The following is a 14,442-nucleotide window of genomic DNA, read 5'->3' on the forward strand; positions in this document are numbered from 1 at the left end:
AAAGTGGGGTAGGGGTGGGGCAGGGATTATAGATTCTTCACATCAGAAAATTAATGTCTTAAGATTTCATTCTTGTTTCTGCCTTGCCAAAACTACACAGGTGGTAGTGGAGCTGGCAGAAAACAGCYGTACTTTTTCGGATACAGGGAAAAGTCTGCTAAACTGGATTTTCTAATCACAGCAGAAGTTTACTGGGAGGCTAAATAATGCCTAGTCTAGTGCATGTGGTTTTTTTTTGTTTTGTTTTTTTCCTCACCTGTATTGAACACTGTCCTCTCTCTCATAAGATGTGTTTGCTAGGTAACTGTTCTGGCAGGCAGCTCTCATGCACAACTCTGAACGGTCTAATAGATCTTTTCCAATTAACATCTTGGCCCCTGTTAACAGTTTGACATTCATTTGTCTTGCAAGGATATTTACCAATGTTTGGGATCTAGCAGAAATCCAATATTTAGTTCAGTAATTTCTGCTGCTGAGCCTTTGCTCTTACGGAAAGGAGAAATCAATATTTGGCCAAGCTAGACATGAAAAGGCCATACCTTTTCACAGAAACTTGTATCTAAAATAACTCTTTTCTAAAAAAGAAATAGTTTAAAGTATTTYGGTCCAAAAGTACCCTCTTAAAAAAGCTGTCTTGATTGAATGCCTGTTTTTACTCAACATAACAAGACTCTTAGCTTCCTTGTGAGATTTTTTCATTTCTTCATACTTTTTTTTTCCCAATTCTCAGCCCCAATCAGGCCACCTCAATTGACATTGTTYGCTTATGCTGTCTTTAGATTCTGTGCTGCCCCTTTGAGGCTGCTTCTAACTGCCAGGACACAAATATTCATTTCCTTATTCTCTGCTCAGCACGAGGAACAAGAAAGGACTGTCATCTGTCATCTGAAAGGGCTCTTTGTCCCCAGATGTCACCTGGAGAGTGCTGGACTGTTCTGGGCACCTCAGGGCTCTCAGGGGGCTGCTGCACTCAGCTCTGCCCCCGGGACCCCTGTTAGAGAGGCGAGTGGCTCAGCACCTCGGTGCAAATCCAACCAGCACTCACTGGCAAATGCAGCCTGTTCACCACAGCCTTCTCTTCTCTGCCTCCCTACCCTGCTGTGCTGATATTCTGATGTGGGCTCATGCACAGCTAAGCACACATCTCACAGYAAGTCAGAGAAAAATCCAAATAAAGCAACCTCTTAGGCTAAGAGACACAAATCTAGGCAAGAGCATCAGCAGTGACGGAGGAGAGAGTTCAAGTATGTTAGMACACTCAAATGATTACCCAGGTAACACTGTCGCTATTTGAGAAACGTTGATTTCAAAAAGTGTCTGAATCATGCAAACGCACGAGGAGATTTCAGACCATTAACTTCTATTTTTATTTCTTTTACATCACTGACCAACAGCCCCCAGACACATTTTGCCTTTTTTTTTTTCTTCTCTCTATTGAACTTTTGTTTTAATTCGGAGCATCAGCCTTGAATGGGTGTGCCATTCTCAAGCTGTGGGACTCCCTGGATAATCAGCTACAGTCAAGGGACTTCTGGCAGGCCCACTGTTTAACACTTTAGGAGCTTTGGAAATATGTTTTCCAGACCAACTGATCTATAAAGAGAAAAAAAAAGCCTGGTTTTCAAGTGGGCAGCAATTTTCTGAGTCAGTTGTGCCTCARTGATTGTAAAGCAGCTCCTAAGCCACTTGAAAGGGAACAAGGCAAGTAACTAAAGATGGGGAAGGCTTCCAGCAGGAAATGCCAGCCCACATATTTGCAGTGCACAGGCCCTGCCACCCCTCACCAGTTTGGGACCCCCACCTGGATCCTCATTTTCAGAGCTGGAGACTTTGAACATCAGTTGAACATCACAAGCCTTTGAGGATGCAACTATGCTACAACAGCTCACTAAATTTTGGCCAAGGTTTTCTAACCACAGACAGTGTGGTCATTGGGGCACAGAGATCCTGATGACAAATGTGCTTCCCTGCATCCTACAAAACCCAGCATAACCCTACACATCTGGTAAGACACTGGCCATGTGCATGGCAGGGGGGCTGGCATATGTGTAATGAATATACTATTTTTTCATGCCAGAAATTGAAGGAGTGCTCTCAAATTCTTCTAAGAACTCCAGAGTTATTTACTAACTCAGAGTTATTTATCTCATCACAGCTGCAAAAATGACAGTGTAAATGTGCTTATTTAGAAGAAAACAACCCARTGTCTGTCCAAAGTTACTGGCTGCAGCACCAGACAGGAGTGTCACCTCTCCAATGCAGGGCAGCAGGCAGCTGGCAGAAGCCCCTTACCAAAGACTCTCACAGTGGTGCTGCTCTTCCAGGCTCTCTCTGGGTGGTAGAGCACGTGGCAGGAGAACTCTCTGCCATCATCTGTGATTTTTGTGGGGAAAACCATCAGCGTGCTGTCTGAAGCCAGGCGGACTGCTCGGCCACGCAGGGCACTGCTGCTCCTGTACACAGCAGGGCTGAAGGGCTTCTTGCTCACAAGTTCCTCTTTCCTGCCATTTCCACCCTGAGTACAGAAAAACCCATAAAATTGTGAAGTTCGGACACATACATATGGAGAAATATTTTTGTAGGGCAGCTCTATGCCTATGAAAATCTTCCCTTGCATGTTGTGTAGCTGTGAGTGGACATTTGCAACATCTGGGTTTTTTTTTCCAAATATATTGTCTCTCAGAGCTTCAATACCAAGAGCAGTCCTCATCTTGACAATAAAATATGGAATAAACAGTGGTGTCTGGTGAGCCCTGATCTCTGTAGCCTGCAGAGAGAGCAACAGAGGTGCTTTCTCACAGCACCAGTCTTTGAGTTATGCTGAACATCCCATCCGTGTTAAATACAGATGAAATTTCAATAAAACCTTTGCTCTTTTAGAATTGTAAGGAGAAAAACCTGATAATAATAACTAAAATTCATCTCCCCTCATTGTCGTGTGGCAGCCTTAGCTATAAATACAGCCAACATGTCCTGGACATCTGYGCCTCGGTACATATTTGCAAGCTTTGCTCTGGATGATGCATGGTGACCCACATATATCACTGTGCTGACCTTTGGGGTTGATTTTTTCCCCCTTTCCTCTGCTGCTTTATAGAGTGAACTGGCRAAACTAAAGTAGTAAGGATAATCGTTTTCCCTACAAAGAGATTTAAAATTTTAATATTAAGAATGACCTGCATAAGGGGGATCKCAATAGATAATGAACCAGGACAAAAGGTTTAAAAGCCTAAAATATTAAAAAGACACATTTAAGGAAACTCTCAACAGTTACAGCCGCTCAGTGACAACATATATAAATGAACAGGGAAAGCTCAAGGACACTGCTCACTGATACTTATCTCTACACACYGAAATGAATGCTAAAAGGCTGCATTAAAACACGCATATAAATATTTATCCAAAAGGGAGATAAAGCACAAAAATATAGCAAGCTTCATATCGCACAGCAAATTGCTTAAAAATAGCTTTTCATGTTAGCTCAAAAACTGGGTTTGCATTTCTTCAGTGGCATCTATGACACAGAGGTTAACAAAACCAAAAACATTAGTCAGTACCATTCTTTTAGATCTCAAAGGGGCCTGATATCTCACTACCCTGCACAGCAGCCATGTAATTTTCAAACACTTAAGCTTCACTACAGAAAAATTGCTGGAAATCCAACACAAGAAATATTCTAGTTTTGTTACTCTAGCCACTTCCCCCAGACCTGCTCTGTGTGTGCTCCTGAAAAATTCAAAGCAATTAAGATGGAATTTTCCCTCTTTGTTTCTTTAACAGCTATTATTTGCAGTGTATATGTTGCAAACCTATGTTTATACCTCTTCCCTTTTTTATCACAGTCCAACATGACTGATAATTTTTTAGCAGATTCTGCAGGACACAGTAGAGTAAAACATTTTAATTTCAATCTGCAAAAATACCCTGTAGTTCTTTCTGARCTTTATAACTGAGATGAAAAATACTTACCACTAGCCATTGCAAATGATAAGYGGACAAATTTTCTGAGGTCACATCCTCAAGGCATGGAATTTCTAAAGTCTGGTTTACCCACACTTTCTTCAGGTAGTGCCGCTCCTCTTTTCATCATTGCAACAAAAACAACAGCAACAACAAAGCCCAAGAAGGAAAATCAGAAACATGATGTTCATTGTGCTTTGAAAACCAATGCTGACTAGTCTTCTGTTCTAGGAATAGGCACTTTTTTGTTTAGAAGTGAACTGTAATTTTCAACCATTACCCCAGACACATTTTTAAGTAAAAGCCCTGCATCTGATTCTAGTTGCAGTTTCATGACTCAATTCACAGCATTACCTGAATTTTTCGGCAATTCTGAAAAAAGCTTTTCTTAACTGCAGATCACGATGTCTCTTTTTAGAGCTGAGAATAATTTGAAGCTTCAATTTTTATCTTACAGTTTTTTTTTTCTGTGGCAATAAACCTTCACATCAATTTTGTGCACCTCTATTTCCTTTTCTCTGAAGATATCTGCAGACCTTCTTTTCACCAAGCAAACTATTCAGCATGTCAGTCAGGTTAAGAATAACCCTGTTCTTCAGTTTTTCAGTGTAAGTGCTCCTTCTGTTATTCTTCAATCTGCCCACTAGCAGAAAACTTGTCACTCTTTCCTTTCTTGTCCACTTCAAAAGCCACCCRTCCTCAATCCAGGGCTCCATCCAGCTGTGGATGGGCAGTGATGCAGTGAACAGTGCACAGCTGTGGTCCAGATGTTGTGTCTGTGAGTGTGCACGTACGCATTTAGCCAGGAACAGCAGTGGGGATGGGTGGGAGATGCCACGAGTGTAGTGGTCAGCACTRACCCCTGTGACCCCTCTGACCCCTGGGCACGGACAGGATGGTGCATCCCCCCTGCCTTGAGACATTCCCTGTTCCTTGGAGCCAAGGACCAGCACACACCACAGGGAAACTCCTCAGCTCTGCTGCCCTGGCAGCTCTGGCTTGCGTGCTGAGATAGAACAGATTTCATCTATTCACATTTCATTTCATTTGTTATTATTATTTTCATTTATTTCTAATCTCGAGGGGAGTGAGGACATCCAGCTGTCCCACACTGTTGTGTCATTTGTCAGTGGGGACTTTCCAGTGACTGTGACTTCCTTTGTAGCTGGTACCTGAGCGCACAGCCTGTGCCACAGAGGTGTGGCAGTGCCCAGAGCTGTGTCCAGGACAGGCAGCAGCAGGAGCAGCTTCCCTCTGCTGTCTGTGAGAGTGGAGCACCCGAGGAGCCAGCTCTTACACCGGGACACAGAATGCAGAGCCCTAAGAGGGCTGGACAGAGCACAAAGGACAAAGACAGGACAAAGCAAGCAGATCCATAGTTTCTCCTGGAAGGAAACTGTGCAGAAGATTTTGTTGGGACAAACTGCCCTGTAAAAATGCTGTGCAGAATACAAGAAGTGTGGAGATGAGYAGTCACCCCAGGAGCTCAGCCTGGAAACAGCCTCTGCCTGCTCTCACAGTCACATGTCCCAGCTGTTTGCTTCCSCCTCTCACCTCTGACTCCCATCTCCATTAACAGGCTCTCTGGCTAAGGTCCTCTGTGTCTGTCTGTCTGTCCCAGGCAGAGCCTGCTGCTCTGCGGGCTTTTTGCAGCATCTACACATTGAATGCATCTGGATTCACTTCACTTCACTTTGATGTGAGTGAAAACTGCACTCATAGGCTGGATTAAGATTTTTTGCCTTCTTTTGAGTGGAAGTGGTTCATTGCAAAGGATCTGGTTACCTTAAAATACAAACCTGCAAGAGGCAGCCAACTCAATTTTTCAGTTCTCTCTAGCAAGCAGCTATCAGTAGCACAGYTTGCTACATTATGTAGTGACTGAAAAACTCCACAACCATGCTGACCTAAACAAGAGCTGCCCACGCTTCACATGCAGACGGCAATAACAGTGCTGAACCTTTCTGTGTCAGCCAAGGGCAGGAGAAAAAGCCTGATTAGCACTGTTACTGTATTAAAGAGGGGACAGAGAAACATCACATGAAGAGCAGAAGCATGGGTGGATTTCACAGGGTTAGCAGCACTGTTTGTGCCTCACTGCACTCTACTGGATCCCTCTGCTCTGTGAAGCACAGGAAAAGGATAGCCTACCACAATATATCCCCCTACAGTGGGCAGAGGAGCAGCTTCATCTTTGGCACAGTCATCCAGCATGTGTTGTTTAAACACACCCATCCTCCGTGAGCTGGGTAGAAGTGCTGGCTCTCACTGCCTCTGTGAGTTCTTCAGGGTACCAAGGTGCTCCAGAGCTGCCTGAGATGTGTRTCTAGGATAACAGCACCAAAATGCTTGGGGCCACTGCCATGCAGGGGCCATGAGGATTAAACATCCCTGAGTATGAGCCTTGCACAGGACCTTCCTCCTGCTGCAGGTCCAGCATGAGGAGCACCAGCCTGGCTTCATGATGCAGGTAAAAGGGCAGTGGGAGCACACTAAAATACCCCTAAAATAACCTGCACTTGCCTCTAACCCTTGAATGTCTGCTGTACCTACAGCCCTGGGCACAAGCAGAACGAGCACATTGGCCTTACAGCTCTGAACTGAAACAGTGACAGATTTGTTGTATTTAGTGTAATCCTTCTTGGGTTGTTGGCAGAAACCTAGRTCAGAAAGAGGTTTCTGGGGTCGTCAAATCCAGTTCCCCATGTGCACAGAAAGAAGCTTGCTCAACATCCCTGCCCAGTTCCATCTTCACGGCAGTTTGGGATTATGCCCTCACTGCTGACACTAAATAGCTGCTCCCAAAGCTGGTGCACTGACAGTTGTCGCTGTTGTTTAATTTGTAGTCAAATCATTCTCCTCTGATTTAAATAAATTTGTTCCTTTACAGGGATAATTTAAATRTCCTCTCTGGAGTTCACACTCTTCCCTGAGGCTCACTTACCAAGAGCAGTTGTGATGCTTTCCAGCTTCCTTTTGGCTGACAGAAGCAGCCAAATCTCCATYCCTGTGATTCTCCTAAGCAATTCCCTGCTTTGCTGTGTTTTGGATGGTGGGGGAAGCTATCCTTCCATGGAGCTAACACCRAGCATGCTCTGCAGATTGAGCCCTYAGCCTCAATCAAACCAGGGTRTTTTCCCTTTCTGGTGCCCAGGGCTGCATGCCCACAGCAGCAGCACAACGTGGTTTGAAGATCCAACATCCTGAGTCCCACCATATCGTGAGTGGCTCATCCAGTCTCTTTCACAACATTTCTCCAAAATGAAAATGTGGAAACTGCCCACCTCACCACCTTTTTTTTTGCTTTATTATTTAATTTCATGTCCTACCAAACAAGTAAGATTTCTTAATAATCAACTGGATTACAACAGATAAAGAGTGCCTGGTAAATAAGAATCTGTACCAGCAACATTCTGCGGCACTACTGCAAATCCCAAAGAAGTCACCATCACCAACCAAGTTCATTTATCAAGGTATTTTCCTCCACCCCATTAGGAAAAAGAAAAATCTCATTCACAATCACTTACCTTCTGCCTTGACGATAAGTTGAATTTTTACTGCCTTTGTCCCATAGGGATAAGTAGCAAAAGTGCATTCGTAGTGCCCACTAAGGGACATGCTGACATTTTTCAGATGCAGAACCCACCAGCTGCATTTGGACTCAGTGGCATTTGGATTGGTGGAACACAAGGACTCTGTGTCATCCCCACCACAGCACCTCCTCGTGCTGAAGGACACCGAAAAGCTGTGAGGAGCCTCAGAAAACTTGTGGTAATGGGTGCCATAGGTGGGGTGGTACACTGCTATTTTGGTATCTGGGCTGCCACCAGCCTTGGACCACTGTGTCTGTATGATGTGGGTGGTGTGTGGTTTGGGGAAGATGCACACCAGGGTCACGTCGGTGCCRGGCAGAGCATGGACCACTTCTGTGGGGGTAATCACATCTGCAGACTGGCCTGGAAAACAAACAGGATCATTTTCAGTGCAAGTAATGTTTAAACAAAGGTTTTCCCAAGCCATCTTTGACATGATTTGGTGCCTTAGCCATAGACAACTCTGAAGACCCTACAATTGTAACCACAGGCTTCCCAGTGAGGAGCTTTGCAGCAAATACCCAGCAGTACAGACTGCAGAGAGAGAACTGCGAGAGCAGAGGGCAGGGAGGTCCTATCACACTTGTGGGAGAAAAATGAGAGCTCTGRGGGCCTCTGTGAAAATGAAAATCTTTCAAATAATATAAATAAAGCAGAWGCTAGGCCCTGTTATTCCCCAGCTCTTTTTCCAAGAACAAATGAGTTATCCCCGCTGGCTAAGTCTGCCCTGCACCATCCCCCTGTCCATTGCCTTTGCTGCTTTGGCAAAGAAAGCCATTCCCTCACCTCTATGTTATTAAACAGCTCCTACAATGGCCTAAACGAGTGTCTGCCTCAGTGTCAGAGCGAGCTGCTCTGGTACAGGTGGTTTCTTCCTCAATTAATTTCATAAAGCAGGTGGCAGTCCTTAGTGTGCTGTACAAAGGAGTAATGGATCGATGAAATGAAGGGGCTTTCAGCTGGAGCCTATAGTACTCAGGTTAGCTGCTGTTGTAGTAAAATTGATTTATATCCCTCTCTCCCTCCTATGAGTAAGAGCCTTGCAGTCCCCAAACCCCTGAATGCAGGGCACTGACAAACTCAAGGAGATGAAGAATTTATGGAGAGGATTGCTGCAGTGAGACGAGTAATCAATCACTCCCACAGAGCCATACACACMAAGTCCCTTTTCCAAATGGACGTGTGGGTCTAGAGAAAAAAATGAGTTGTGCAGTCGTGTCCTTAGGTACGGACTCGCTGCCCTCATTTACATTGCATTTCATCCTCCCWGTGTCCCATAGCATCCCTGTATCTTTGGTTTGGGAATTCATCCTGCAGCCCTGCCTGCTGCTCACCCTCTCTGCTTGAAAAGGGCGGGTGCCAATTCCTCCCTTTTGGCACTTGCTCTGCTCTGGGGCACCGGGCTCTGGGACACCTGAGCCAAGGATTCCCTGCCAGGGGCCAGATAACCCCAGAGGTGCTGCAGTGTGCCCCACGCTCTGCCAGCTCAGCCAGGGAGGAGCAGGGACCCCCTGCACCCTCAGCCCCCTGCCCCCTCAATGACACACAGAAGGCACAAGGACAGGGTGACACATCCCTGCAGAGCTGGCTGAGGGTTGATACCTGTCAGCTGAAGGGTGACAGGGACACTTGGAGACCAGATGTGTGGAGAACAAAGCTGCTGAATGGCCATGGCCAGCATTAATCTCTGCTGTTTCACTGCTGCACGTGTTCTGCTCATCTTTTATTCTATAAGAAATGTGGTGATGTAAGAGGGTAAATAAAAATAAGMCTGAAAGACAAGTCTCACAGCCTTGTGCTGTGAGAAAAATTACTGGAAACTATTTTTGTTAGTCCAAGGAGCTTATTACAGGAAATGCTCTCTCATTTCACCACAAGTTTTGCATCARTAAAAGTTAAGGAAAAAGCAATTGGGAATCTTGCAATCAGACTATTAGGCAAAACACACATAGCATTTTTTCTCTCATATTCGTGCTGATGCTGCCTTTGGTCTAAGGAAATGAAAAGAATGTCTGTGAAGAATTGCTTGAGTAATTTGCATTAAGTTGAAGAAGCTATATATGTAGCATCAACATTTTAATTTGCATTGTTTCTTGGTAGCCTAGCACATGAGATTATTTTAAATGCAAACCTTTTGMACAAAAGTGTTCTTAACCTTTTGCTAGCATCTCAATATAGGTAGTCTCATTTTATGTCAACTATTTCTCAAAATCAAATAGAGTCCATGAGTTCATACTTGTGCTCCAATTGACATTTCTTGGAGTAAYTCCCAGACATTCAGATGTCTGATCTCCACAAAGGACACAGAGGACTCCACTTTCACTTTTGAGTGACTTCAGTGAGCATTTCATCCTCAGGGAAAAAAACCCTCCCATTCCTATTTTTCTCTAGTTGCTATTGCTTTCTTACATGTGCCTGTATTGACACTTTTATTCCTTTCTTTGCATTTGAGAACTTCTATTTTCTGTGAATACACATATGATTTATTTTTCCGTTATTTTAAGAACATGTTTGCCACAGTGATGTAGGAAAAAAGAARAGCCTATGCCAGTCAAATACATGCAGTTTTTCTCCCTTCTTAACCAGAAAATTGTGCATCCTACAAAACTGTGCTTCCTAGTTGGTAATAAGTATTCCTGCATYTATCATGGTAAGAATTTTGAAGGGGTGGGGGTTTGTGAACATACTTTTTTTTTTTGCTTTTCTCAGGTTGCTTTTGGTTTCAGCTCCCTTTGACAAAGAGGCAGCTCTCCTTAGGCAGCTTTTCTGAGTGTTTTACTTGARTGACAAACTTGTCTCTCAAGCCTTTAACACAGCACATAGGGCGAGGCTGGGCAGAGGAAGGGAGGAGTCTGTTTAAAGGCTTGCAGCTGAACAATTTACACTGGCCTTGAAGTGTTTCAATTCTTCCTCTCTCTGCACACACAGGTATGTAAGACAGAGAGAAGTAATTTTTTTCCCCCATTGAAACAATTTTCATTTTGGTCCACTTTAGAGGAGCACACATTGTCCTAACTACGAGTGAGCTCATCTCAGTGATTATTCTGGCAGGTTAGGCATATTGAATTAAGTCATCTGCTGGTCAGCACAAGCCATTTACTAGCTGCACATTATAACCAGGGTTATTGAAAAGTTGGCAGAAACAGCAAATCATCACCAGCAGCTACAGCTCAACCTTCTGAGAGCGTCTAATCCCAGTCTGCCCCTCAGCACCCTTCATCATAAACTGAGTTGAGGTGTCCCCTGACTCTCTTACCTGTGACACTGGGCACCGAGAGCAAAGAGAGGAGACAGCAGAGCCACCTTGCTTTCATCTTCACCTGATGAAGCTCTGGTGAGTGTGGAGCTGTCTCAGTGCTCCCTCAGAAARGCAAGTGGAAGGGTCCTGCCCYRTGCTGACAGGCAGATGTGCAGCACAGTCACTTAGCATGACTTCAAAGAAATGCTTCATTAAACCAAAAGCCTCAGTTTCCTGCTGGAGTGATAAAATTAGTACATCTTGAGAAACCTTTGAGATGAAAACATTACCTACATTGTAAGCCCATGCTGAAAGTTCGATTTTGTTCCTCTTGTCTTTCAGATAAATTCAGAGTAAGCAGTTTTACACAATCTCAAAAACATGTCAGAAACCTAAGTTTGAAGATACCTAATTTTTGGGGGTATGGTTTAGGGGTGATTATATGGTGCCAGGTTAACTGTTCCACTTGATCTCGAAGATCTCTTCCAACCTTGATAGTTCTATAAGAACTGAGTACTATGAGGTAATTAGYATGCCAAAAAAAGCTGGCTTTTCCCCCTCCTTAATTTCCTTCATGTGTTTAGTTGAAAATATCTCCCATATACTATTTCTAGGCTCTCCACACTTGGCATCTTAAAAAACCCAGCAAAATAACACCAATTCCCATCAATTGAAGCAGAGTGAAATGAGAGCTTTCTAGATGCCCTTCCCCCCCTGCCTTTTTCTTCCTGAGAAGGAGAACATTAATTATTTTCCGCAGCTTGATGAATTACGGCATCACATGTGACAAGGTCCCTTGGTGTGGTTAATCTCTGTCCTGTCCTCCAATGTCAGTTTTGGTAATGGCAGCACCCTCAGGTGGAGGAGCATCCTGGCAGTCCTGTCACCTCCCTATTGAGGGTCACCTGCACATCCTTCCCAGTGTCCTCGAAGCACGCTGGGTTTGCATGAGCTGGGCACACTCCTGCCAGCAAAGCACCTTCATTGCAGGAAAATCATGCAAATTGGGCCTGCTGCTGACAGATTTTCAGAAGGAAACAGGTTTGAGTTCTTGCTTGTAACACTTCTTTGCCCCAAGCCAAAAGAGCAGGGCAGGACACACCTCACATACACAGCGTGGATATTTGTTATTTGTTCATGTTTTGGTGCTCAACCCTTAAGCTGGACAGGAGGATTGTTGCCCCCCGATAGCTCCATCCCCAGGGGACCAAGGACAACTCAGCAGTGGGACTTTGGGACAGAGCCTTTTACAGCCCATTCTTCAGGGAGAAGAGGGTAAGTGTCACAGTCCCTTAAACAGGCATTTCTCTCCTTCCCTAAGGAGGCAATCCTTGGCTGATCTGAGTCCTGACRCATCTTATCCTGACTGCCAACTTTTGCTAACCTTGGAGCTCCCCAAAACTCCACCATGCAAGGAACAAAGCAAAAGGTGAAAGACTTCTCTGGTAATTTTCCTATTTTGTGCACTATATGTGAACAGCATCCATAGCACTTCCCTAATTTGTGGATATGCAACCCTTTTGGTGTCACATTTAAACAGGTTAAGGACACCAGCAGGAGCTGCTAATAGTGCTGCTGGCCAGACTACATCAGGGCTCCACATGTGTCTTGGGGAATAAATGTTTCTACACAGTTCCTTTTTTTTTTTTTTTTTTTTTTTTTTTTTTTTTTTTGCATTTTTCTTCTACCTGAGGAAATGCAATAAAAGCACTTGTCGGAAATGCACTGGATGCCCGGGTTACTGCTAAAGAAATTGTCCCTGGGGATGAAATCTCTGCTTGTTGTTCAGAAACCTGACAGAGAAAGATCTGTCCCAGAGGATCAAAAAGTCCTGAAGCTGAGGATGAACAGAATATTCAAGCCATTGTAATTGACAGCCACAGAAGGGAATAAAAATACTAAAGAGATACATTCTGGTTTCCAGTTCAGAGCAAAGACCAAAAGGAATCCAGAGATTACCTGCAGATACTAGAGTCCAGGAAAATCGACTTCTGTCTAAAATTTGGATTTTCATTTATGATTGGAGTTACCATAGCTTTTTCTGCTGATCAGGTCATGGAAGCTTTGTACCATGAGAGAATGTTTTTTGTCTTAAACAAGCCTTTTTATTGATCTGAAAAACACATCACAATCTGACAAGACAGCCCAAGTGCTGTGTGGCATATTCAAGAGACACARAAATCCCTGAGCAGCTTGTTTGAGTTACTAGATCACTGTATATTGTCCTCAGAATTGGTTTCCCCCGTTAAAATGAGACTCTAAAAATATACTGCTGCCATGTTTCATTGTGTTGGCTGAATGCAGCAGCCCAGCTCTGTAGCTGTGCTTGGTGATTAAAGACAGACAAGAAAGAAAGCTCCCAGCACGACAGAGTTTTGTTCAGTTCAGAGCCATGTTTTGCCCCAATTCCTACCTTCAGCCCRGCTCCTGAAATAGTCCCTCACCCACCGCCGACGTCCCTGTGCAGCGCATGTGACATCAAAACCCAGAGACAGCCACTGACCWMAGCCTACTCTSAGGRAGTSAGCTCTTCCCTGGAGCCAGACTTGWGGTCTTCCTCAMAGCAATGCMAATTACTGTGAGTTTTGTCCCCCATTACCCCTGAAAGGTTACTCACGGGCAGCTGTGCAAATGCCACAGTGGGATATCCCACACCAGGTTACGGATGGTAAGGGTGAGAGGAGATACTGAAACATATTCAGGGACTGTGGACCTCGTCAGTAACTGGAGGGAGGACACCTCTGTGTCTGGCTTTTTGTTGGTGAASAAGCTACAGGGGTGATTGTCTCACAGTTGGGATGTGAAGGTTTTTCCTGCCATTCCAGAGRCACCCAGAAATCGCTGCAAGGCTGGAAGGCTTCAGAGGGAAAGAAGCTGTGCCCAAGCAAGTGACACATCTTGTAAGTGAATATGTGAACCACAGTGTTTTCTTCAGGGCTGGACAAGCATTTGACCTGGTTGATAGTCCCCTGTGTCCAGGTGGTGTCACGAACAGGGGGGCTCTGAATATCATCCAGGATGGGTCCCTGACAGTGCCCTGCAGCGAGGGGCTCTGCCCACTGCACAGGGACATCTCATGCAGCATTAATCTTTTTGCACTCCTGTGGGAGTAGGGGATGGCAGTGGGGGACCCTCTAATTATTTTCTGCAGATCCATTCACCACTGGAGGAGGCATTTTAAACACTACAAACGACTCTTTCCATGGCAATCACCCTGTTATGCGTGCTGCTCACAAACCCCTCTACTGCAAATACATTTCCTTTGCCTCAGTTACAGTAAGCTGCACCTAAAGAAGCATAGCTACAGTCAGTCCCAGAAAAAGAAATCTTGAATTCCAGAGACAAATTCAATTATTCACAAAGAGAGCCTTTTTAGAAATGCTAGTGCACGAGCYGTTCCTGCCAGAGGCGAGGATGATTACCCTTGCAGACTGGTGTCCTCTAAACACTGCTTAAAGAAAGCACAGGTCTCCCTAGTGGAAAAGAGATGGAGACTTTGAAGCAGGAATTTCATTACAGAGTAAACTAACCTTTCAGGTTCACTTGGCACTTGGCACAGAAGCTCCCACTTCATCACCGTGTTTTGGTTTTGAGCTGCTTTGAAACCCACACTGATGACTCCACAGCAACGGGGCACCTTTGACCACAGCA

The 14,442-nt window shown here is 44.7% G+C and overlaps 1 protein-coding gene across 1 annotated transcript in view; it reads right to left on the minus strand.

Moving 5' to 3' along the window:
* Window positions 1-10,938, minus strand: part of CD96 (CD96 molecule) — a 24,256-nt gene extending 13,318 nt beyond the window's left edge. The window contains exons 1-4 of the mRNA XM_057371822.1: window positions 10,810-10,938; window positions 7,488-7,916; window positions 3,970-4,079; window positions 2,293-2,515 (exon numbers count right to left, since the gene is read on the minus strand). Coding sequence (XP_057227805.1) covers window positions 2,293-2,515; window positions 3,970-4,079; window positions 7,488-7,916; window positions 10,810-10,867 — 820 coding nt within the window. The 5' untranslated portion in view covers window positions 10,868-10,938. The remainder of the gene's footprint in view (window positions 1-2,292; window positions 2,516-3,969; window positions 4,080-7,487; window positions 7,917-10,809) is intronic.
* Window positions 10,939-14,442: the final 3,504 nt, after the last annotated feature.

Source organism: Malurus melanocephalus, unplaced genomic scaffold (genome assembly GCF_030028575.1).
Source record: "Malurus melanocephalus ecotype Western Australia unplaced genomic scaffold, MMel_1.1 scaffold_159, whole genome shotgun sequence".
In the NCBI taxonomy this organism is placed as follows: domain Eukaryota; kingdom Metazoa; phylum Chordata; class Aves; order Passeriformes; family Maluridae; genus Malurus; species Malurus melanocephalus.